Source organism: Chionomys nivalis, chromosome 2, assembly GCF_950005125.1.
Source record: "Chionomys nivalis chromosome 2, mChiNiv1.1, whole genome shotgun sequence".
Lineage (NCBI taxonomy): Eukaryota > Metazoa > Chordata > Mammalia > Rodentia > Cricetidae > Chionomys > Chionomys nivalis.
Window position 1 is genome coordinate 8,471,923 of NC_080087.1, and position 25,823 is coordinate 8,497,745.

The 25,823-nt window shown below is 41.9% G+C and overlaps 1 protein-coding gene across 6 annotated transcripts in view; it reads right to left on the minus strand.

The window, feature by feature from the left end:
* The window catches only part of Qki (QKI, KH domain containing RNA binding), a 111,449-nt gene extending 93,794 nt beyond the window's left edge, over positions 1–17,655 (minus strand). For 3 of the 6 annotated variants that reach the window (XR_009058769.1, XM_057794789.1, XM_057794805.1), the window contains exon 1: positions 17,010–17,303. Coding sequence is in view for 5 of the 6 variants with exons in the window: in XM_057794789.1 (XP_057650772.1) it covers positions 17,010–17,151 (142 nt within the window). In the remaining variant the exon portion in view is untranslated. Of the gene's footprint in view, positions 1–17,009 lie in introns of all 6 variants that reach the window. The other 3 variants (XM_057794816.1, XM_057794835.1, XM_057794826.1) reach the window with 1 other exon arrangement.
* Between the last annotated feature and the right edge of the window lie 8,168 nt (positions 17,656–25,823).

Genomic DNA, 25,823 nt, shown 5'->3' on the forward strand with positions numbered 1-25,823 from the left:
AAGTTCCACCATTATGCTCACATTTTATAGCATAAGTAGGTACAACACAAAATAGTACTGACACCTATAAAATGTGATGGGTTCTTAAGATTTTTGACACAAAGTTGAGTGGATATTAAATGATCTGAGAAGAGATGGAGGAAGAAAATGAATATTATCAAAATACAATGTACAAAATTCTCAAAGAACTCAAAAAATTTAAAGTAATGACCAATGGCATTCAATAAGTTTCTTATACAAAGTGTGCTTTCTCACATACATAGTGCAGTTTCTCATATACACAGAAGAAACATGAAATACAAGCATAGTAGTAAAAGGATTTTAATTCATCAGAAATATCAAGTACTGAAACGGCAACCATGTTTAAAATATTTAATAAAAAGCAAGTGTATTCCTAAAGCCTAAGCTTAAGGAACTATAAACTGTCTCTAGCTTAAGTAAAAAGCTCAAATGTCATTCATCTGAACTAAGCAGGCAAACAAAGTATCCTCTGATTCCTGTTCTCCTCAATGTTGAAATGGGTGGATAAATTTAAAGCCTCTTCTCTCAAGAGTTGCTTTATAGGCAATTTTCTCCCCTTATCAAGGCCTGCAGTTTCCATTTGGCTGCCAGTTTGTGATTAAATTCATCACCTTTATTATAAAAATGTGCTTTATTCCATGGCCTGCTGCACAGGAACTATAAGAAAAACATTTTGTACTGCTAACAGCAAGATCTTTCTAGGGAAACCATCATATCCATTCAAACATTAACTTCCTCAACCAGTTGCAGTACCCTATCACACAGAGAAAAATCTGTAACAATTGTTCAACCTAAGGAAACTAAATTCTATGGAAATATCATGCTTTAAGGCTTTTAGAGAAAATATAACTAAACATTCAGTTTTCAATGTTTTAATTTTAAATTTTTAACTTAATTTTCTCTTACTTTGCCATGATAGAGATGAAAACCACTAGTGTACTAACAGGTGGGTGCGTTCTACTACAGAGGTATAATTCTCCTTGCTCCCAAACATGAAATTTGTAAAGAACTGCAAAGATGAAGTCAGAGTCTAGAATATTTCCAAAGTCCAAAAAAAGACAAATTAAAAGCTTATCTTTTTATTTCATTGTTTACAAGTTCATGGCTTAAGAGTTTAACTTTTATCATCTGGGCACATAGCCAATAGTCAAAGACAAATGTTTACATAACGCTCTACAGTTCCTTTACAAAGAAGATATACTTGGGGAAGAGGAGTCAGAAAAGAAATACTTCTCAAATAGTTACATTTAAACTAGTTAATATATTTAGAAAAACAATCTTACTCATTTGTGAAGTTTAGTATTTTAAAGATTAGCTAGGTAACTAGCATTTAACAAACTTGGCTAGCAAGCCAAATAACATAGTTGGTATTTTCATTTTAGAATGTAAAGACAAGAAAAAAAACTAAACCTCACATTAAGTTAAACTTTAGAAAGAAGAATTATCAGATTATAAAACATATGTCCCTCAAAGAAATGGTCATGTTCCTGCTAGAAAATAAGATATTTCCTTAAAGTTGGGTGATGCCCTCTGTATATTACCATTAATTAATAAAAAAACTGATTTGGCCTACAGGAGGGCAGAATACAGCTGGGTGGGAAATCCATACAGAGAGACCGGAGAAAGAAGGCGAAGTCAGGGAAATGCCAGCAGTTGTCTAAGAAGATCCAAGAATATTACCAGTAAGTAAGCCACAGGGCATGGGGCAATACACAGATTATTTTTTTTAAGTGGGTCAATTTATACGTGGAGCTAGCCAGAAGAAGCCTGAGTCATTGGCCAAACAATTATAACTAATATTAAGGCTCCGAACGATCACTTTAAAGCAGCTGCAGGGACTAATATTAAGGCTCCGAACGATCACTTTAAAGCAGCTGCAGGGACCAGCGGGTGAGAGAGAAACAGATTCTGTGGGACCAGAGAGAACAGAGAAAAGTTTCTAGCTACAATTGGGCATGTTCTGGGAAATCATCTCCAGATCACTGCATCTCACTCATCGCTATATCCCTAGCATCCAGTAAGATGCCTCAGGCGAACCTTAACCTAAAAACTAACCTGGGTTTTTCAAACTCATATCTTACTTTTGATCTTCCTTAATTACTATTATTCTCCTATCCAACACATTTCACTTTCTATATACTCATCCAACCCAGTACTGGGCTGCACATAGGACCTTGAATATGCAAAGCAATGGATACAGACTCTCAGTCCTCACTTCCCCTTTCTATATTTTTAAGTCAAGAGAAAAAAAAAACATAATATGCTTTAAGAGACATCTCTCAAGTTATCACACCTTTCAAAATTTAGGGAAGCTTCATCTTGTCTACAAAGCATAGTCATTACAGACCATCAACACAAATGGTACTAAAAGTAGTCAGGTGGCAACCGCAACAGAAACTATCACCATAAACAAGAGCATCTTGTCTTTGTTTCAACATTGGTTTAATGATAGTATGAGTTTGTACAGTGGATGCTTAATTTTGTCCCTAGTTGGAAAAAGTTAAAAATAATAAGACTTGGGAGATGTGTTAAGTAATAAAATTTAAAATAATTGAGACTTCACATCTGAAGGTAGACCGCTACATAGCATAAATTAACAGTTAAACAAAATTCTCCTTAACAATTTAGGCTTACAGGCACTCTTACTTGCTAATAGTATTACTTAGCTACATTCTGCAGAAGAGCCAAACTACCATTCCTGAAAACTGTCTAGAACCGATGATTCTCAACTTGAGTTGAACTACTCTTTCATAGAGGTCATGTATCAGATATCCTACACATACCAGATATCCAATATATCAAATATTTACATTATAATTCATTACTTAAGAAAATCGTTATGAAGTGGCAACAAAAATAATTTTATAACGGGGGGGGGGGGGAGTCACCACAACATGAGGAACCATATGGATTAAAAGGTCACAGCATTAGGAAGGTTGAGAAACCCAGGTCTAGACTATAAAATTTCTTCATACTTTTGTGACTGAGTTGCAAATTTCTTTTCAATTCCAAAACTTCAGAATTGTAGTATTTCTGTGGGAAACAAACAAACACACCAATCGTTTGCTTGAGAGCAGATTAAACCCAAAGCCTTAGGTCACCACTCTACCAGATCCTTTAGTTTACACAGTGACTTCAGGGCCAGCCATGAGACCCTGTCTCCCTGATTCCCTCAAAAGTAAGATATCCCAGTACCCCAAAGGAGACAAAACCAAAGGGGAAAAAAAATCTGAAAGGGAAAAACAGCAGTAGCAAGTACAGCAACTTGTCACATTAAGGCATTGCACTAAAACTGAATGCTCTTAAAACTAAAGAAAGCCTAGATTCAAAGCAGATATATGGAGGCAGGTCAAGGGGGAAACAACTAAGCTATGAAAAGAAAACACATTCAACAGCTCTTGTGTTACCTCTTAAAGCATAAACTCCAGGTATTTAAAGTTAAATTCACAGAGAACTATTTATTCTATTTATACTCATAATGTTGTTCCTGGGTTTAGTGCACATCCCATAACTCTTCTCTACTTAAATCCTCTAAGTCCTCTAAGAACACCAAGCCCACCTCTTTTCACTGGAGAACCTCCCAGACTAAAGCTGCAATCTTTCTAGCACCAGGCTTTAGTTTGTTTTAGTTACTTTAACTACTCAGTAACTACGGAACAATTCTGAAGCTTTCATACATCCCTCATAATTTCCCACACATACTTTTAATACAATAAAGTTTCAGTATGTTAAACACTAAAAATTAGTATGTGAAATAAGGTTCTCTGCAATTCAAAACACTACATCACAATAATCACTTTCTACTTAATGCACCAAAAACACATTAAATGCATTGCACACTATAAATTTGGTGTTCACTGGCCCAATCACAATATTTAGTAACTAAAGGCTTTCTGAGACTTAGTAAAAGACTTCTGAAATCATTTACATTATATACAGAAGTATCCTAAAAGCAAAGTGGTATGTCAAAAAAAAAAAAAAATCACCACTACACCACAAAAAACAAAAAACCCACCAGCTTCAGTAACTAATACACTTTGACGACATCAAATGCCAACAACAACAACAACGAGAAATGGAGCTAGAAGATACACAGGGGAAAATGTTCACTGTGAGTTTTGTTTGTTTGTTTGTTTTGTTTTAAAGAAACAACACACAGGGATACTATTTCAGCAGGAACTCAATTTTATCACATCCATTATTAAGGCCTAGAAGGAAATTCACCAAAACTCAGTACCTATTAATTATATGTGGTTTTTCACTTTTTAACTGATATTTAAATTTTTTTCTTAAGAGAAGGAATATTTGTTTAGAATAAAACAAATCTGTCTAGTTCTTTCCAACAACTTTTAATTAGTAAGAAGAAAGAATTCAAGTTCCTCAGAAGTTTACAGAAATATTCAAAATACGCACATCAAACTTACCATTCTTTTGTCTTTGTTGCTGAGACAGGGTTTCTCTACTTAGTCCTTGGGCTGACCTGGAACTCACCAGGTTGACCAGGCTGGCCTCGAATTCAGAGATCCTCCAGCCTATGCCCCCACACCCCACTCAGAACTGTGCCACAACACACTGCACGGCAAACTGAGCATTCTCATCTACTCTTCTCCCCTTTCAAGATAAATGCAGCACTACTCCTACCAAAACTGAATTGAAAACTTCTGCATTCAATTCTATATATTATAAGAATCACAGAAAAAAGAAATCAACATCTAAAATGCAAGTTGGTATAGTTATACCAAGGTTCCTGACAGGTTCTTCCTCCTCCCTAGGTCTCCACATAAAAACAAAGGAACAAAAGACACATTCTCGCCTTATACTGGGAGTTTAATTTCTAGTGACTGAGAAACAATGATATTATACAGCTGGAAGAAAACTAATAAACTATAAAAAACAATTTAAATGTTATCAACTTGAAAAAGGCACATATTTTCCAATCAGTAACAAACAGCATTTTTCAGTAACTGTAAGACACATTTTAAAACAAAATATATAATATTTACTTAAGGAAAAAAAAAGACAAGAAATCTTACAATGCTATAAACTGACAATAAAGTGAGATAAGATGACGGGTTAACTGCTGATAACTTTTTACAGCTGTAATAAACTATGATCCTGAGAACTTTCTCTTCATATGAAACTTAAGAGTGAGCTATGACTCATTTTTTTCTGACATTACCAAACAACAATCACTTGATCTAAGATCCGGAACTGTATGGATTATGCCCAAATGCTGTGCTTAGTATGTAGCTTAGTTACCCCACCCCAACATCCTTTCAATGATATAAAACAGAAAACATTGCAGGGAAAAAATGTGTAATCTATCTGCTAGTTACATTAAATAGCCAACATACAGTCTCTTAAAGATATACTTTAGGCACACTCCACAATGGAAGTACAAGCAACTGCAACTCATCCTGAGCGCCCCTTCCAAGGTAAAGAATAAAAGGTTCTTTTCTGACAGATCACTTCCCAACACATTTTAGTCACTAAATGCTCTTGTGTGTACTGACATCCCCATCTGCTGGAATGTAAGTTCCTTACTGTTAAGGATTCTTAACGAAAAAAGGTTGCAGTAGAGATTCTACAGCTAGAGAAAAACAGCTTCAAAGCTTCATTTCTACCAAGGAGGCTTGTCTACCGCATACAACTTTAAAAGTGTAAATAATTTTCACTAGCAATAAAAACTCTTTTCCTGGTATTTTCTATTCTGTTCCTAATCTTAGTGATTAAGTTACAAAGCACTGGTTTAAAGAGAAAACTTTCTTCTTTTAAAATATGGTATGGATCATACCTCCATATTTCTCTCTATCTCACACACACACAAGCACGCAAACACACACACTTTTCATTTAAAAGATATTTGTTGTCCTTATCTCTGATAGGTCTGAGTTAAAAGCTACTAAAAATGATAGAATAAAAGATCTTACACAGCAAATGTAGGCATCAAAAGGTCAACAGCAAGATTTAATTAAAAAAAACTAAAAAAATACACATAAAATAAAGCAAAAAAAACCAGAAATATGAATCACTAGTTATATATAAAATTTGCAATGTATAAAATAAACAAGAAAATTTTAATTTACTTAGCAGTTTCCTGACTTTGATTTTGAGAGTATCTCCTTTACACAGTAGAAAGAATCAAGTAAGCACTTATGCCACCATCAAGAATATTATTTGGGCCGGGCGGTGGTGGCGCACGCCTTTAATCCCAGCACTAGGGAGGCAGAGGCAGGCGGATCTCTGTGAGTTCGAGGCCAGCCTGGTCTACAAGAGCTAGTTCCAGGACAGGCTCCAAAGCTACAGAGAAACCCTGTCTCGAAAAACCAAAAAAAAAAAAAAAAAAGATTATTATTTGGGGGGCCTTCCCTCTTTCTGTGCCAATATCGCACCCGCCAACATGGTGAACGTTCCTAAGACCCGCCGGACATTCTGCAAGAAATGTGGCAAGCACCAACCCCAAAGTGACCCAGTACAAGAAGGGCAAATATTCTTTGTATGCCCAGGGAAAGCGGCGTTATGACAGGAAACAGAGTGGCCATGGTGGGCAGACTAAGCCTTTTTCCGCAAAAAGGCAAAAACTACAAAGATTGTGCTGAGACTGGAATTTGTGGAGCCCAACTGCAGATCTAAGAGGATGCTGGCTATTAAGAGATGCAAGCATTTTGAACTGGGAGGTGATAAGAAGAGAAAGGGCCAAGTGATCCAGTTCTAAGCCTGATCTTGTTATGAAGACAATAAAATCATGAGCTTTCACTCAAAAAAAAAAAAAAAAGAATATTGTTTGGGGGCTGGAGAGATGGCTCAGTGGTTAAGAGCACTAACTGCTCTACCAGGGGACTCAAACCTGATCCCAAGCACTCGTTTAGTGGCTTAAAACTGTAATTTTAGTTCTAGGGGGTCCAATACCCTCTTCTGGCCTCTGTGGGCATCAGGCACACATGTTGTAAACAGATATACATGAAGATGAGATACCGAAACACATAAAATTAAAAAAATATATATTACTCTGGTGTGGGCAAAAAAAAAAAAGCTAAAACTGCCATGAAACAATCAAAATATGCAAACACAAAATAAAATATTACCTAGTGCATTCACAAAACATAGCCTAAAAATTATCTAACACGAACAATAATACTGTTAGCGCTTAAATACAAGTCTGTAACAACATTCAGAACTGCAAAGAATATTAGTGAAAAGGCTAATTTTATATATGAAGCAGAAAACATACTCAGGGTAGTTGAAGAATACATTGCCCAAAAAAGCAAGAAACATTCCACAAGATAAAGGAGCCAATCTGATTACCCATAACCACAACTTGTACGTATAATGCTGATTATAAAAGGTCACCACAGAGCAGCAAGCAAATCTATATAACTAAATAATAAATCTAGATAGCTTTGCTTAGAATGAGGAAAGCATCATGGTGGAAATTCTAATAAAATGAATTCAGGGAGATTAGCAACCTGTAAGACCACAGCATGAATGGTTCATAAATCATACCTATAGCTGAGTAAAATTATAATCAAAACCAAAAATAAACCTTAGTTTTTAACTAGGCCTACCATATGACCCAGCGGTGCCTCTCCTAGGTGTTCACCAAAGGACTTCAAGCAGCACAAATCAGAGACATCTGCACACTGGTGTCACATGCAGCACTATGGACAAATCCTAAATTATGAAGCCAACCGAGGCATCCCACAACAGAGAGATGGATAAAGAAAATGTGGTCTATATTCATGATTCAATCTTTGCAGCTCTAAAGAAGACTGACATATCATTTTTGGGAAAACGGATGCAACTGTGTATCAGAAATGCAATGTGTGTTTTCTCTCAAAAAAAAGAAGAAAGAAAGAAAGAAAGAAAGAAAGAAAGAAAGAAAGAAAGAAAGAAAGAAAGAAAGAAAGAAAGAACGAAAACACTTTGTTTTACTGGCGGATCACCCAGACTCTTATACCTCTTATACTGCACTCTAATCAAGATTCAGAAAACAATCTAGCTGGGTGGTGGGGCACGCCTTTAATGCCAACACTACAGAGGCAGAGGCAGGCGGATCTCTGAGCTCAAGTCCAGAGTGGTCTACAGGGTGAGTACCAGTGAAACACTGTCTCAAAAACAAAACAAAACCATCCGAGTTTCACTAATAGTGAAACTGACTACTGTCTCTACTCATGTGATACAACTTAAAGAACACAGCAACACCTCTGATATATCCTTTAAATCTAACTTCCTAAACCAAGTGCCATGGCATTCTCCATTTCAGAGCCTCAGGCAGGAGGATCATCACAAATGTGAGGCACTACTAAAATTCGGCACTACATGAGTTCAAAGCTAGTCTGATATACAAAGCAAAGACCCTATGTTAAACATATAAAACAAATACCAAACTATAAATAAATATTTAACTACTAAACATACTAAAGATACAAAGCATAAAGGAACATAGAAGGTAAAGTGAGGCAATTTAACAAAATTCAACGATTTGGTTTGGACACTGCAGGTATAAAGAACATCCTAGATGCAATTACAAAAATCCAAATATTAACTGTTTACACATTAATCTATTTTGTTACTGTGGTGTCACTATGAGAAAACATTAATTTTGAAAAATACAAAATTTAAGAATGTAATACCAATGTATTTCTACTGTATTTTATTCAATACTGAAAATATAGTTCAGCAGAAGCAGAACACATCGGCTATAGTAAGATTCTCAGAAAATCCTCACTATGCTTGGTAACACATATGTAACACATCACTTTCACAAACATCTCACCAAGCCAAGCCAATTAATTCCAAAGAGTCAACAAAAGCAAAGAGTTTCTTCACTCTTTTCAACTTTCACTTAGAAATAAAAAATAGTTCAATTCTCTCTTCAGTAACCAAAACTGGGTTGAGATCTACCTGCGTGCGTTTCCTCTCCTTCCCCCCCCCTCTCTCTCCCCCCCCCTCCCCTTCTCCTCTTCTCCCCTCCCTCCCTCCCTCTCTGTTTTGTAGTTTGCAGGAAGGGGCTTATGTACTATGTGGCTGGCTCTAGGTTCCCCAGCATCGTGCAGAAAAGGATTGGAATCAGTCAACCATACACAAATGTTTCACTTTTCAACTCGGAGCCAAGTTTCTACATAGGCTCATAATGCCGTGTGTTTTTCTTAGCTTGCACACAAGTTCACTATGATACACCCCAAAAATCCAACAGTTCAGCACACCCCTAAAGATCTCTGAAATAGCCAGCCAGTGTTGGCACACGCCTTTAATTCCAGCACTCAGGAGGCAGAGACAGGCAGATCTCTCTGAGTTTGAGGCCAGCCTAGTCTACAGAGTTAGTTCCAGGACAGACTCCAAAGCTACAGGGAAACCCTGTCTCGAGAGAAGGGAAAAAAATCTCTGAAATAAAATTTAATCATGTCGACAGAAATGTCTTGTATAAGCAGTCTTCCGCATATTATATCCTTCTACCTCAGAATATGGATTGTTTGGAAAGGAAGTTAATTCCATTTATAAGAATAAAACAAATGACACAGCATTTGCTGAGTGTCTAACATGCATGAGGCTCTAGATTCAATTCTTAGCATATACAGCATCTAAGTAATAAAATTACTGTAACACCACTGACAAAGAACCAAGCCTTCTACTTCATTTTTCTAAATATAATTAAAAATGAACAGTTACTTATCCTCCATATATTGGCATGGGAATAAGACACAGAATACAGCACACCTACTTCCCAACTCACAATCATCTCCCCTTAGAAAAGTGTGGGTCATGACCCCTTTGAGGTCAAACAACTCTTTCACAGGGGTCAGATATCATGCATATCAAATTTTACACTATGATCCATAAGTAGCAAAATTATATTTATGAAGTAGTAACGAAATGTTATGGCTGGGGACCACAACAGCATGAGGAACTGTATTAAAGTGTCACAGCATTAGGAAGGTTGAGATCTGTTGTTCTAGAGTGTCATTCTCCAGTTATCTTCCTGATTTAAGACAAACAAACAAGCTTTATGCAGATCAAAAATTGAAGCACACTTAAGTTCCTGGCTTTAAAGTCTTAACAATATTAAACATCTATATTAAATCTTTTAATCAGAAATATTGCTTCCTTTAAGTAGTTATTAAAATAACAATAATAAAGATAGCAGCAGTAGTAAATAAGTAGTAAAAAACAGAATTCATTTGTAGAATATTATTTTAAGAACTGAGGCTCTCTATCCTTTGGTTACATAAAAGTTCAAGTACATTTAAATCATCTAAGCACTTCGTTAGTTTCTAACTTTTAGAATCTCAATTGTCAAAAAAAAAAAGGTATTATTTTCAGCTATTTTAGGAAGACTATGTATTCTAGTTCCAAAATTGACAGTAATCTGTTAAAGTCCAACATGGGATAGAACTGGCAAAAATTACTTCCGTTTTCTTTCTGTTTACAACTGGAAGCACTAACACTTTTTCAATGCATTGAAATATGCTGCAACTTTCTTCTCAGAACCCTTACAAGAGTGGCACATCATAAAACAAATCAGCATACAGAATGAAGAACCCTGAGCACCTCTGCTACAGCTTGGCTTACCCTCTCCAGACTGCTGTATCTACATCCTTCTGATCTCAGGCCCTAGAAGTTCTGAAGTAGTATGTTCTCTCCACTAAAACACATCTCAGAAATGCCTTTCTTGCCATTATTCCTATACTCCCTTCCACACTATTTATGAGACCGTTTTAAAACTGGGGAAAACAGTATAACATGGAAGCTTATGAAACATTTCAATTCTAAAAATCCAGCTCTTTTCCATTTTTACTTATGTGTGGGCATTTTGCCTGCACATCTGACTGTGCACTGTGTATCTTGAGTGCCTGGTACTCAGAGAGGCTAGAAGAGGGCAACCAATCCCCCTGGACCTACAGATGATTTTTGTGAGCCATCGTATAAGTGCTGGGAACTGAATCCAGGTTCTCTGAGAAAAATATTCAGTTCTCAACTGCTGAATCATTTCTCTAGCCCCCAAAATTTCTTATTTTCTTAAGTATACTCTTAAGACTGTAACTATTTTTGCTTAATTTTGCCCTATATATTCTAAATCATAAAATTAGCTCAATAATAACTTACTACTGACCAAGGTGATCATGCCCCTGACTCTATAATGACTTGCTTTGTACTAAGGCAGAACAAACTTAAAAACTGACTCCCTTTTCGATCCTGACCCAACTAATTAGTCACTACCTCCAAAACCTGATTCCTGCCTTACACTCTGAAGGTCACCAGCACTCAGCTGCTTGTCTTCCTGTAAGATACACAGATTTACACACTCTCAAGCATGCCTTTTCTTTATATCATGACTGCAATATAGAACCAATCTGAGTAGTTAACTGCCTTTTCCTGTTTTTGTGGCACTTTACTCCCTTTGAAGAGGATCCAAAACAACCTGAACTTGACAAATTCTGTTTATAAAAATGGCAGTAATGATGCAAGGCCTATACATATTGACTTTAGGAGTAAATGTCTTTTAAAAAGTTACCTATGTAATTCCAAAAATGTCAAAACTTTCAAAAATTAAGCACTGATTTGAGATTTTTCTATTTGTGGACTATTTATTTATGCTTTGGAATAAGGAACGGCTAGAAACTTACCCTACTTAAGCAAATGAATCTTATACTTCTAATTCCTGCTCTCATTGACAGTAATAAAGTAAAATCAACATTTCACTTTATTCAAAAATACCACAGACAGTGATAATACAAGGAGGGGTGGATGAGATTTTTAAGAGGGAAAAAAAAGCATGAGCTATCACTAATTACTACAAAATTGCTTTGTGTTTAAAGTATTAGTGTTTAATTTCACTTATGTATTTTGTTTAGAAGCATTTTAAAAGAAACTAGAAATCAATAGAAGTAAGTTGTGATGTGCTTTTAAATTCAAACATTAGAATGTCTGTTTCCAAGTTCTGACTGGACACTAACAAGGCACACAAAAACAAATCAGATCTAAGTTCCAATGGCGGTAACTACCTAAAAAGTAGCACCAGAGAGAAAATGGTGTGTTTATAGATCCTTTCCCTAACACAGCCACAATAACCTAACAAACTATACTGATTTGTAAGTTTAGTGCTTATATTTATTTTGCTTTTATATTTAATGAAAATAATGCTGTAAGCAATCTTACTTAGACATCAAATAAGCAACACGAGTCCCCTAAAGCTTAAAAGTCAATTTTTATAAAGGTATATAATTTCCTAAAAGAGTTCATTGCAAGGGAAAAAAAAATCCTGCACTGAAAATTCCTATTCTTGTCTTAAAGTCAAATAAAGGAGAGGAAAGGAAATGGTCAAGTCAGCCGTGTAAGAAACTGGCACAGAGCTCTAATCATGACCTCCTAACATGGGTCCATTTCCCTATCATCCCTCCCTCAGCCTTAAAATAGATTCTTAGCTATTCCCAACAGATGACATACTAAGAGCAGACAGTTGCTCAGTGCATTATCTTTTGAGCTAACGACAAACAAAACCCAATAATGTCACAGCACATTCCATTTCAGACAGAGGGTAACTTCTGCTTACAACTGCACCAAACAAACGACATTCATTACACTGAATTCCTCAAATAAAAGTGCAGTTCCACTATGTTTATAAAAAGCTGTCCATAGAATCAAATGGTCTAATTAATTCCCTAATACAAATAACAAAAAGAAAAATAAAAACTTATCTAAATAGACTAGCTGGGAAAAGTACTCCCCGCCCCCATTTTATTAAGGTCTCAGTAACAGTTATTATACTTGTCTTACTCTGTCACAGGGCTCTATTTCCCTTTGGGATACTAGAAACCACTTGATCTGATAAGAAACTAGTGAAACTCTGGCTCCAGGACAGTGGCAGGGCCACAATTAACAAGGACACATAATGTTCAGAAACCACCTAAAAGGTCAAACGCAGATCTGGGACACAGCTCTGAAGGTCCCTATCATGGCACACATTCACTCTCAATCAAATCGAAAATTTGTACCTTGATACCCTCATATTCATTTCAGAAAAGGCATTGATACAATCATATACACTGGGAAACATGGATACCAGAGTTTATAGTTTCTAGTACAAACTCAATTGTGTGTACCTTTAACAGTACAACCTTAACTATGAACCATGTAAACCAGATACAGCTTAAAGCCCCAGCCACCCTCCTGCTCTGTAGAAGCCAAGGTTCCTGAGAACAGTGTGAAAGCATAGTAACGACCTAGCAGACCTAGCTGAGACGCAGATGGTCCTTCTGTCCTTCCCACTGTATTCACAAAAGGAGCATACAGGAGAGAACCGGTGACCAACACTAGCTTGCTACAACTGTTAGTGGATTACAAAGCAGTGCCTTAGCTCCCAAAGAACAGGTTAAATTACCCCACCTTAAGTAAAATATGTCACAAATAACACCTACAGTCAACATGAGTTGTTTTTTAGACAAAAACTAAAAATTTAACAAACTATATAACCTAATCCCTCTCAATATCTACAGCATGTAAAGTTTTAAGCCATAGCATTTATGAACAAACAAGTTTCTCAAAAAAAAAAAGGAAACTAAAATTTAAAAAAAGGTGTAACGTGCAACAATGGCCACATCTTCAAAGACAAACATGAATATGGAAAGTAACTAGCAAAGTCAATTTTAATTAAAAATATTCTCATATTTTAAAAGAGTGGGAAATTTTATTATAAGAAGGGATTATCTGAAAATTGAAAACATTTCCAAACCACTAATGCAAAATCTAACATACTTGTTCACGTCTCCTGATAGCTTCCATAAAGCCTCAAACTGCCCTTTCCCCTCAAACCACACTTCTCATCCTCATAGAAGCAGCTTCTCTCATCCGTAAGTCTGCCTAGTGAATTAAAACTGTAAAATGTGATGCATAAGTATCACATTTCCTTCTCCTCTACTGATATTTTTCTATTATTCACTGTTGCTCATTTTCAACACTAAATTATAAAATGTTTATTTTAAAAACATGTTTTGCATCCAACTACTTTAAGATTTTCACTTCCACGGCAAAGAAAAATCTTTATTAAAAATAATTTGTAAATCTTTATTAAAATAATTTGCAATTGTTCTTTTCTAGGGATAGTACCGGGAGGAGTCAGCTAAAATCTGAAGAGAAAGCAGTTTAAGACCCACATTTTATTTGTAATCCTGGGCTAACCTTTAAGGAAAGATTCTTTATGTCTTAGAAGTATTAACTCAAGTTATATCTTTTATTTCAGAACGTACTCGGCCTAAAATATATTTTCAAATTTAAAAAATATCCCTGCTGAACGAAGACACTAGGGGAAGACTGACACAACTCACCGAGCGGCATCAAGAGCCAACAAGGCAAGGGCTGACTACCTGGCTAATTATGGACCACAGGCTACTTTATGCTGGCAACAATCAGAGCACTCTTTTTGTATCATTCAAGTTTTAACAAGCATAAAACAACAGAATCCTTCATTCCTCACTAGCAGACTGAAAATTCTCAAACAGGAACTATATCAAAAGCTCACTGTTTGAAGTGTTTTACAAATAAAAGTGCTAGAGAGTCTCATTCAAAATTCCTAATTATCAGAGAGCAGACTATCTTAATGTCATTCAACAGTAGAATCCTTAAAGTGAAACAGTTTTATCTGAATTTAAAAGTAATTTTTCTGTCAAGCATTACAGACAAAAGAAAGTGTAATCCCTAACCACAAACAGAAGTCATGATTAATTTGTTTTGGACAATGAGGAGGCCACAAGGGGGAAAGCACAAGTTGCCAATTTTCACAATTAAGTCATCTAACAAGAAAATTATGATGGTGCACTTAAGAAACCAGTATCTTCATGTCAAATTAAATTTATAATAAGACTAAGAAGTACAGGAAAACGCTTATAACACATTAAGGACTAGCCCCTTTCCTGCAAGGTTTGTTCTGGTTTAATGAAAACAATCACTTCCTACTCATTCTGCTGTCTACTGTAAACACTACCTACAGCACTGAAGCTCTCTTTACACTGGCCTGATGCAGAGACTGAGTAGAGACAGAATGAGTTGAGAGACGAGAAAAAAGGGGGGAAAAGCATTACTTTGAACACTGTAATGTTACACTAGCTTTCTTCTACAGTTGAAACTCAAAGGGTTACTATTTCTCGCCAGAGAGAAATAAACAAGCCTGAGCAGAAATAATGACATAATTGAAATTCCTCCAGCTGGAAGACTTACGCCACCCTCAAACTAAGGCAGTTATTTCTGAGTAGTCTGAAAGACCACATAAGCATTCTTTTACAACTAACCGAAGAAACTTCTACTACTAGTTTTCTGCACGGCATACCCAAACTTTTATAATCTCCACTAGGTCACTTGAGTATACAGAGCATTTTAAGAATGCATTTTAATTCATTTTAAAATGCTGTCTAGTTGTGTAAGAGATTGCCCATAGACTGTACTTTTAAAAACTCTTTCAAGATAAACTGGACACTAATATCACGAAAATAACCAATCCAGTGTATTAGGTGTTTTCTCTGTAATCTTATTTATGGATAAAGACATAAAATTGAAGTTTCTACTGAACTCAATATAGGTCAGATTATTAAGTGAGCTACACAATTTTGTTCCAAACATGCCCAACGTTAAAAAAAAATAACTGGCGCCCCTTAGCGCTCACATTCGGAAATACTCAATTTAAGAATTCCAGCCTTTTTTTTTTTTTTTTTTTTTTTGACATTCCAGAAAGTTTTCTGCCTCCACAATCTTTCAAATGCCAGTACAAATAGGAAAAGCTAAACCCCTTAAAGGGGCAACTCAAGTTTTCTCCGGGGCATCCGAACAGACACGCGGACCCAACAGTGGAAAATGCCCCTTTCGATGCGTTACTGTCGCACGTTTATACGAATCCCCGAGTGTTTTCTCTTTTAAGTCCTGCCTACGGCTCCCGCCCAATAGAAGCTGTGAGGACCAATCTTCAACCATCTTTTAGGTAGGAGATGTTCACAGTCTTTTGTTCTTCCCTGACACGCCAGCTCCTTAAGCGTGATTTCTCCAGCTGCATTTGAAAATTTTCGAGATTCTTCTCAAGACCCTAAAATCCATTGTTATCTGCACAACAGCAGTTTCCAGCTTCCTTTAGACAGTCCTCCCGTAGACTTTAAAAAAACAAAGGAACTCCCCACTCCTCGATTTTCCAAATGGACTTGTTGGTCCCATTCCCCCCCCCCCACCCGCACCCCGCCCCGGGAGTCCACGGAAACTTCCAGGGCTACTGGAGACCAACACTCCAGGTCGCTGCTGTGAGAAGTTCTTAAAGGAATTCCGGGGCTGACCAGCATTCATCTTCTAGTCATTCTAGGCTCCCCACAGCGCTCCCAGATCGGCTTCAGCAAACTTTTGCTCTATTTTATTCTCGTCCTTCCAAACTTCCAGCTCCCCGCCCTACAAACGCAGGCAGCGGATACGCCGGGAGCTAAACCCTCCGCCCCAGTTCTTCCGAACTCGGATTCCGTTCAGGTCTGTCATCGCGGTATTTCGTACCCCCCCTCCCCCCCAGCACCACCAAAAAAAAAAGTGAAGTTAAACTCCCAAACAGTTCTCGCTTCCCTAAACAAAGGACAAAAGTGCCCTGCTCTGTCATTTTGTCCTCGCCTTCGGCCACATAAGCACTACTTTTCAGTTGTTTCTCAGTCCACTCCTGTACCGCGGGCCACGCAACTCCCCCGAAACGAGCCCACTCGGCCGGGGCTCCGCGGGCGAGGCGCGGCGGAGCTCGGAGACTCGCGTGGCCGGGGCCGGATCGGCCGGGATGGCGGGGCGCCTATCCGCCGCGCCGTCGGGAGCCGGCCGCAGCCCCGCCGCCCCGCGCGCTCCCGGGTCCGCCCTCGGGCCTGGCCCGGCCCCGGGCCGCCGCGAGCCGCCCGCGCTGCCTTTGTGCGCCCTCCCGCCCGCCTGACCTTCCCGCCGCCCCGCCATCCCGGGCCGCCGTGCCCTCCCTGGGTCGGGAGCCTCACCTTCGTCCAGCAGCCGCTCGAGGTGGTTGAAGATCCCGCAGAAGTTGGGCAGGCTGCTCATGAGCTTCTTGTCGTTCATCAGCTGCATCAAGTAATCTGGGGTGGGCTTCGGCTTCTCCTTCGTTTCCATTTCCCCGACCATATTCCAGGCTCCGCAGCTCACTCCGCCCGCCGCCGCCGCCGCCGCCGAAGGAGAGGAGGGAGGGGCGGGGGCGAGCTCCGGCCGCCGGCCGCTCGGGACGCGGCGTCCCGCTCCGCGCCGGCTCCCGCTCCGGCTCCCGCGCCGAGCCCCGGGGCGGCCGGCTCCGCGCGCCCGCCCGCCCCCCGCAGGCACTTTCGCCCGGCCCGACGCGCCGCGGCCGCCGCCGCTTCCCTCAGCCGCCCGGCGCGGCTCCCTCGCGAGGCCGGCGGCGGAGGCGGGTCTCGGGCCGAGCGCGGCGCGGGGGGCCGCTGCGCCGCGAGGAGCCGGAGGGGCCGCTCGTCGGCCGGTCGCGCCGCCTGCGCCGAGGCTCGCGAGTCTGCGGTGCTGTCCGCCGCGGCGCTCCGCGCTGCCGCCGCCGCCGCTGCTGCCGCCGCCGCCGCGCTCCGACTGCGCTCCTCCTCTTCCTCCGCGGCTCTCCTCCTCCTCACTCACTTGGCGGCGGAGTTCGCCTCAGTTCAGGCGGCGCTGCCGGCGGCGGCGGGGGGAGGGGCGCGGGCAGGGCCGGGGGCGGGCGGCGGGCGGGGCCGCGCAGGGCGGCCGTTACGGGGCTGGGCGCGCTCCCGCCCGCCGCCGCCGCCCCTGCCCCTGGCCGCTCGGGTGGGACGAACGGACGGATGGACGAACGGACGAGGGCCGGGCCCGCGGCGGACGGGATGCGCGCTGGCGGCGGCGGCCTGCGCGGGGCCGGGGTCTCGGCTGAGGGGGGCGCGGGCGGTGGCGCTGGCTCGTCGGCGCGCTGTAGCTGAGGCGGCGGGCGCGGTCGGGCGCGTCGGCTGAGAGGAATTCCGGCGGGACTCTGCTGCGCTCGCCGCCGCCGCCCCGGCCTCGCGGCTGCGCGCGTTACTATAGTTTGGGGATTTTTTTTCCTTTTTGTCTTTTTTTAAACCTCTCTGTTCACCTTCCTCGCCACCCCTGGAAAAAAAAAATTTTTTTTTTTTTTTAACGTCCTGTTGCTTCACTGGGGGACTCTCGGGTGGGCATCACGTGGCCCGACACGTAGCCGTGAGGCTGAAAGCGCGTGCGCGCGTCGAGGGCTGTGGCTCCGCCCCTTCCGAGGGTCGCTCCGCCCTATCGGGAGGAGAGCGCGCCGTTGGGGGAGGGGCGGGCCCGGAGCGCGCCTGCGTGGGGGGTTGGGGGGCGGCGCTGGCCTCCGGACCGAGAAGCGGGGCGGACCCGTTCTGGCACGGCGCCCACCTTGCGGACCGAGGGGTGGCGTGGGGGGAGTACCCGGCCGTCGGACCAGGCTCGGGCGAGTCCGAATCCCGCTCGTGATGCTGGCGTGGGCGCCCGCGCCGCAGACTCGCCCGCCGCGGGACTCCAGGGAGGTTTTCCCCGGGAGCCAGAACCCCCCCCACACACACGCGTGTCGGACCTCGAGTTGCCGGGAGCTGCGAGGCGGCCCCGGACTGTGTTGGAGACGGGACACGCGTGCGCACCCACGGGCGTACAGGCGGGCGGGCTGTGTTCCTCGCGGTCCCGTTATCCTCGGGGCAGAGCGGAGCGGGGACGCAGCCTCCTCGGCCGCCCGCAGAAGAGGGGGAGCCGGTGTGAGGAGCACACGTGCGGGGGGGGGGGGGAGGAAGAAGTCAACATCTATTTCTGCGTCCAGGGGTGCTGAAGAGGGGGAACCAGTGCGCCAGAAAAGGGATTTCTTTGCAGTATGACGGAGTTCTGCCGTTGATATTTGGGAAACGATTTTGTGAATCGCAGCAATGAGGTCCTGTGATTTATAGAAACTGTCAGTCATTAAATCTGCATCATCCTTGTTTTGTTGCAAGTTCTTTATAACGTGCTCCATTAAAATGTAGACAAGATTATCAAATTAACCGTTTTCAGAGTTGTCCCTGGCTGTGATTTTCTGTGAATCATGTCACTATATTTTAAATGTGAACGTAAGTAGGGAGGTGGTGGTTGTTTTTTTAACTTTGCTTTACACAAATTCTAAAGAGCATTGCTGAGATTGTGTGGTACCAAATGTATTTAAAGCAATTTTAAATAGTCTTTCATGGCCAGTAGCTTCTGGCAATTTCATTTAAAGACCACTGTTTGAGTTTGTTTTTTGTTTTTAGTTAAGTTACTTTGATAAAGCAAATGATGTTGCCTTGATAGACAAAGTTAAAAACACATAAGTCAATTATTTTGAATTTTTCTATTTTTAATTGAATTTTCCAACAATAACTATAATAGTTCTTAGTGCTATAGACTATTCACTTTAATTATCTCTTTAGACAACTTATGTAAAGGCATGAAATAGCAATTTGATCAAAAAGCAGCTTCTACTTTTTCTAAATATGTTTCTTCAGAACCTAGATAAATGAGCAGTTTGTATCTTACATATCATTTAAAAATATTTTAAAATATTTTGTTGCTGAATATTCTCTACTGTGCAAGATGAAGTCCCCTTTCCAAGTTGGCTTGTTTAGCTTCCTGGGCCCTAACTGCTGTAGTTCAGTCAATCAGAGCAGTCCTATGTCTTAGGTAATGCTGTCATCCCGTTTTTACAGAAGAGGAAACCCCGAAGAGGAAGAGGTAAACTAAATATTTACACAGCACTACAGCTAATGAGTCCTGTGTGCTGTGCAGGCCAACCAGAGTCCCTTTTTACAGACCCGGTCCAGTCCGTTGAACCCATGACAGTGTGCCATCATTTTTGACCCATGGATTCAACCAGTTTTATAATGTAGTTGAAACAAAACAATGCTGTGGGGCATCTCCATTCCCCGTGGAGTAACCCCTGATGGGCCTCTGGTTGGAAACAGTAGAGACTTCAAGTGCATGTGGCTCTCTCCCCATGACATGCTCCCCTGCCTGCTGCTGGCCAGCCTCACTGCATGGACTCTAGTCTCCCCGAAATCCCACCTTGACCTAGTGCTTGGCGTCTCTAGGGCTCTGAGCGTGGTGTCCCCACTGGAAAGCTTTCCCACGCCAGCTCTCGTGCCACCACTACTTCTTGTTAAATTTTCTGTTCGTTCTCACATGCCCTGTCAGATCTGTGGGTTAGTTTGTTTGCCATCAAAGACTTAATTCTTTTTAGAATTCCTGACCCCCATTACAGCCTTCATATTTGTAGGTATCCAAGCCAAGCACTTCCAAAGAGGAGTGTCTGGTGCTACTTGCATGCTGGAGGTCCAAATTCTCATCTAGCTTCTTTCGGTGCTCACCCAACACGTCTAGAGGCATGAGCAGCCATATCTGAGAGATGACGTGGTTGGCTGCCTCGAAACACTTTATTGGCTGTACAAGAAGCATGCATGCTGTCTTTGGAGCATCTGACCTTCCCCAGGTGTCCATCCATAGGACCCTCCGTTTTCTGTCTTACATTCCTGCTTCTGCACATTGTGGGCTCATTATAATATTCATCTGTCAAAATGAGGAATGCAATGTAGACTGCAGAGCTTGCTGGGATGTGTACCTTTCAAGCTTATGATTTTAACAATTGTTATTGTTAAAATCCTTTAGTTGTGTCATTACAAATATCTTAACTACAGTGCCAAAATGAGCAGAATGAATATACATGAAGATACACATACACAGGGATGTGAAGACCCTTGTAATGGCTTATTTCAGTGAAAAAGCATGTCATCTACTCTGTTGACACTAAAATTGGCTCTTCATCCTAACACTAATTAGCCAGGAGTGGAAATGCAGTTTGTGTTCTCTTCATTGGCTTGTAGGCCCATATTTCTATATGGCATGGCAGCCAAGCCATCAAGCCATAGGCCACACCTGAGATGGGTCACATATCCTGCCAGGCAGCTGCCCCTAACCTAACAAAAGGTCAGGATGTTTTGCTCCTTCCTTTGTAATTTGGAGGATGCCTTATAGAGATGCTGATTCAAGCCTACATGACAGCTAGCATACACAGCAGACAGGTAGTTCTGGACATGACAAAAGGCCATTCACCTGGTTACCTAGGAGACAGAATACTAATGTATTTCAGCTTCAGTTAAGTTTTGGTATAAAGGGGGCTGGGGAGATGGCTCAGTGGTTAAGAGCTTTGCCTGTTCTTCCAAAGGTCCTGAGTTCAATTCCCGGCAACCACATGGTGGCTCACAACCATCTGTAATGAGGTCTGGTGCCCTCTTCTGACCTGCAGTCATACACACAGCCAGAATATTGTATACATAACAAATAAATAAATACTTTTAAAAAAAAGTTTTGGTATAAAGACTGTTTGGAGAATAAACGAGAGGAGTTCTTCAGGATGTGAACTCAGGACTTCATGAGGAACCACTGAGAATCTCCCTCCCGATAAAGCCATGTGAGTTGTGTCTTTATTCCCACGCCTTCACGCCAGTCCAGAGAGATAGTTTATGTTGGGGTCTGGTTCAGAGAAATAATTTAGAGTCCGGGCTAGCACCAGACCCCAACGTTGGCTCTACCAGCTTACTGCATTTTTTGACATTTAAAATAAAAATCTAGAGTATCCAAGCACATCTGTTTTTTATCACCATGGCATTTTTACAAGAACTAAAACTTATTTTAAACTTAAGATTTAGTGTTTGATGGCTCTTGGTCCCAATATTCTTTTTTTAAAAAATAATTTCAATTTCCATAAAAGGGGATGGGGGAATCTGGGTGTGTTTGTATAATTAACTCTACAGAACTTTTTAGTGTCCTCTTTAATTGTAAAGTGGTTTATCAGATACTGCTGGAAGCACTGAAAACGATCTAGGGACTCTGGTCAACTTCAGATGTCAGATAAGAATGTAGATGGAGCCTTGAGGGGTGGTGGTGTTTGGGGGGAAGGCGGGAAGCGGGGTCTGCTAGCAGCAGGCCTTCTTTTCGTGAGGCTTGCTTGTGTCCTGTAAGATGGGGAGCTCTGCTCCCTTGGCGGCTGTAGAACAATTTGTGCAGCCTTTAGACCACCGAGGTCTTTGAGATAGCGCTCCAGCATGCAGCTCCGACCCCTGCCCAGCAGTTAAATATTAACTACCCGTGTAAGGTTTCTGCTCATTTGACCCTAAAGGAAACTATAGAGGTAAAATCACTGAGAGCCCAGATGTGGGTCCTTGTGTCATGTAATCTGACCTTCATTCCGTGTTTGAACAGATCTCCAAGTAAAAAATAACTGTTAATTATAGGACCGCAAGAATGAGCTTCAAATGTGCTCTGTTTTGATCAGTTTCATACTGACTCATGGTGTTAATTCCAGTAGTGCTTCTCTGGATTGGGCTAATTCCATGGTTTTCCCTTCAGGATCTAGGTCCCTTAGAATGAGTCAGTGGTTATTTTAGCATGCTCGATAGATGCCTTTTGGTTCACACTGTGTTAATTTTAAACAGCTAATGTGGGTAAACACTTTATAAGCAAGGGCTGTAACTGCTCATGTCATCCCCAGACATATGATCAAATGCATTACCCTTGCTACAACTTAGAAGCAGAATGTATTTTTCTGGTAATTGTGTGGCATAAGTGACTGAGTTCCCAGAAGGTCAGTGAGAGACCAAAAGGAGTGTCCTCTGGGGTGTCAGGCACTTTGGTTATTTCAGTACCCTGCAGCCCTGAGTTGATAATTACTTCCATTTTACAGTTGAAGACAGTGAGGTTCAGAGAGTAGTATGACTGGTTGGTTCCACGGTCAGTAAATCCTGGACCTGTGATTCTCATCAGACCTTCAAAGGGGGTGGCTGGACAGGCGGCTGGCCCTTCCATACATTAAATCCAGATGCCCGGGAGCTATCGCCTCTTTTCTCTCGGTATTTTACCTGATCAGCATGTGAGATCTTTCATGCATTAAGCTCTCATATCTAATAGTGCTGGTGTCGAGAGGGGAGTCAGTAAAGAGTGGAGTGAGGTGGGTAGGATCAAGATACATTGTATCTACAGATGAAATACTGACAAAGGTTTCACTGCCTCGCTCTCTCTGTGCATAACGTTTTTGGGCTTCTTTCCTAACAAAGCCTGAGCAGATAACTCTATATCTGAAGGTTGGACTGGAGGAAAGCTGAGGAATTTCAAAATTTCAGAAGTTTCAGGTTCTGGATAGTCTTCACTAAGAAGAGCAGATTCCTATTGTTTGGTCTATGGGGTGGCCCTGTCACCAGATGACAGAAGAGATGCATTTAAAGCCTTCAGCTGTTGGGCTGAGGACAGAACTCAGCAGTAGAGTGAGCAACTTACCTACCGGGCAGGAAGTCCTGGGTCCCATCCCCAGCACTGCAAAAACAAAAGTCTTTAAGTGTCTGATTTTGTACTCCCAAGACTTTTTAAAAATATTTAACTTTTCATTTCCTTTAGATGTGAAGTACGTAAAGCTGGAAGCCCTATATTCTCACATTTTCTAAGAATAAATTTCCTACTCAACACGTTATAACTCTGCAGTATAACCTGGTAACAGGTGGAACTCTAAGACCCTTCCTGAAGAGACTTACTGCAGCCGAACAGAAGGAAGGGAACTGCTCTTTGCTCCTCCTCGTCTTCCTCACAGGTAGCCCATTTCCGACAGCTACACTGAGTAAACAGAAGAAGACCTTGTAGATAAACTTGAAAGTAGGTGGTGGGGGAGCAGCTTCTGGGAGTCCAAACGGTTCTTCTGCCTTCGCTACAGGGAAATAGAACGTCTGCAAGTTGGCTCCTTGTGTTCAGTTTTTGCAGGGATTTTCACGACTGGGAATCAATTGTTCTACCAATGAACTGGACCCCCAATCATTTTTATTGGGCGAGGAAGGGTGGTGCACTGGTGTACCACGTGTGGAGGAAAGAGTCTCATCATCTACCTTGCTGAGGCAAGGCCTCCCTCATCCCCTGCACTGGTTCTGCAGAATAGCACACAAGCTTGGTATAAGTAGGGATTGCAAATGCAAGCTACACTATCCAGCTGTTTTCATGATTTTAAATCTGGACCAGGGATCGACTCAGGTCAGGTGGTTTGCAGGGCATGCTCTTTACCACACTGTCTTCCCACCCAATCCCCCTTTTAAAGACAGTTTCCTTAGCTCAGCCTTGGTCTTCCAGAGAGGCCACACACTGGCAATCCTCCTGTCCCTCTCTCCCAGTTGCTGGGATGAGAGGTGTGTCTCCCAGGTTAATACTTGCAGAAATGGGTCATTGCTAGACTTCACATTCTCATTAAGCACCACAGTGTATGGTTGAGCAGCCTGCAGCCCTGCCTTAGTGGCCCTCATCACCTGCTGAGCTACACTGATGGTGCCAGCATCTATTCCCAAATAATTCTGTCCAGGCCAGTCATCAAGTATGTACCATTATAAAAATAGACTTTAAGGGCCACCAACTTGAATAATTATCGCTAATTACACTGTTGGTTTTTTTTGTTTTGAATAGTCATGGGTAGCATTGTTTTTACATAGAAATAAAATGTGGTATTTTAAAATGAGCAACACTCTTTGTCTAACAGTTCCACAGTGTGTGCCCTATATTTATAGTGTGTGTCAGGAATTAAGTAGCAGTGAGAAGCTGCAAGCTCAAACTGTGGCAGACAGTAGGATGGGTGGCACGCATGCAGTCGGATTCTGTGTCCAGATACAGCTGTCTGGGGAATAGGATGACTGCGGGGTGGGAACTAGGGAAAGAAACTACTCAATTGTGAAATCAGGAAAGAGAAGAAGGATCAAGGAGTCTGAAGACAGCCTTGTAACTGTCATCAGCTGATGCGCCAGCAAAAAAACCACAGCCTCTAGTTCCCCTCTGAACAGCTGGGCCACTGCTAGGCAGTGACAGCAGACATTTCTCTGTGCCAGGTTCCTGACCTCTGTGGCCCAATGGCCAGACTTAACTTTCTCTTCTCCCTCAGCTGACCAGGTTTCAACACTACAGCTGGGCCTGTGCCTAGCTTCATGAAGAGTGTTGGCCCCAGCCAGGCTCTGACACTTCTCCAGCTAGGGGTAGGGTACAGACACTAAGTCTGAGACCGAGTCTGTGGCCAAGTCACAGCCACTCAGTAGTGAGCACACAGAGGTAAGGAGGGTTTCCATGTCTGAGCAGTTCCAGCCTGTACCTCCCTCTGCCCTGGGCAATAACCCTGCAGCCCGCATCTTCTCCATTTGCCAAGTCACGGCACGACTTGCCCCAGGTGATGTGGGTGTGTTGCCATCTTTCAGTCTTGATCCATAAGCAAAGGCCTGAAATCTTCTTCCCCGGGAGCAAATGTGTCACCCAGCTCAAGGGTCCAAAGATGCAGCAGAGCAGGGCCCAGGTTCAGATCCTAAACTGATGTGTGACAAAGGGCAGCATGAAAACATCAGGGTTACATGAGTACATGGGCCCCCCAAAACTACCAAAATGTCTGGGGTACAATGTGTTAGTTAGCTTTCCCTAAAATACTTGACAAAAAGCAACGTAAAGGATTTCTGTCGGCTCACAGTTGGAGGGTACAGGTTACTGGAAGTCAGTCACAGCCGCAGTGGGGTGGGGCCACTGGTCCCAGTGCATCACGGTCAGGAAGCAGAGGGAGACTGCCAGGGTTCAGCTGCCTATCTCAGTTCTATTCATCCAGTGTGAGAGCCCCAGCCCACATTCATTGGGTCTTCCCACTTCCATTATCTCAATATAGAAATTCTCTCACCGACAGACACAGACGTGAGTCCCATCAAGGTAACAAGATTAGCTACCACACACTGTAAGTTTTCAATTATTACTACCATTTTATAAAT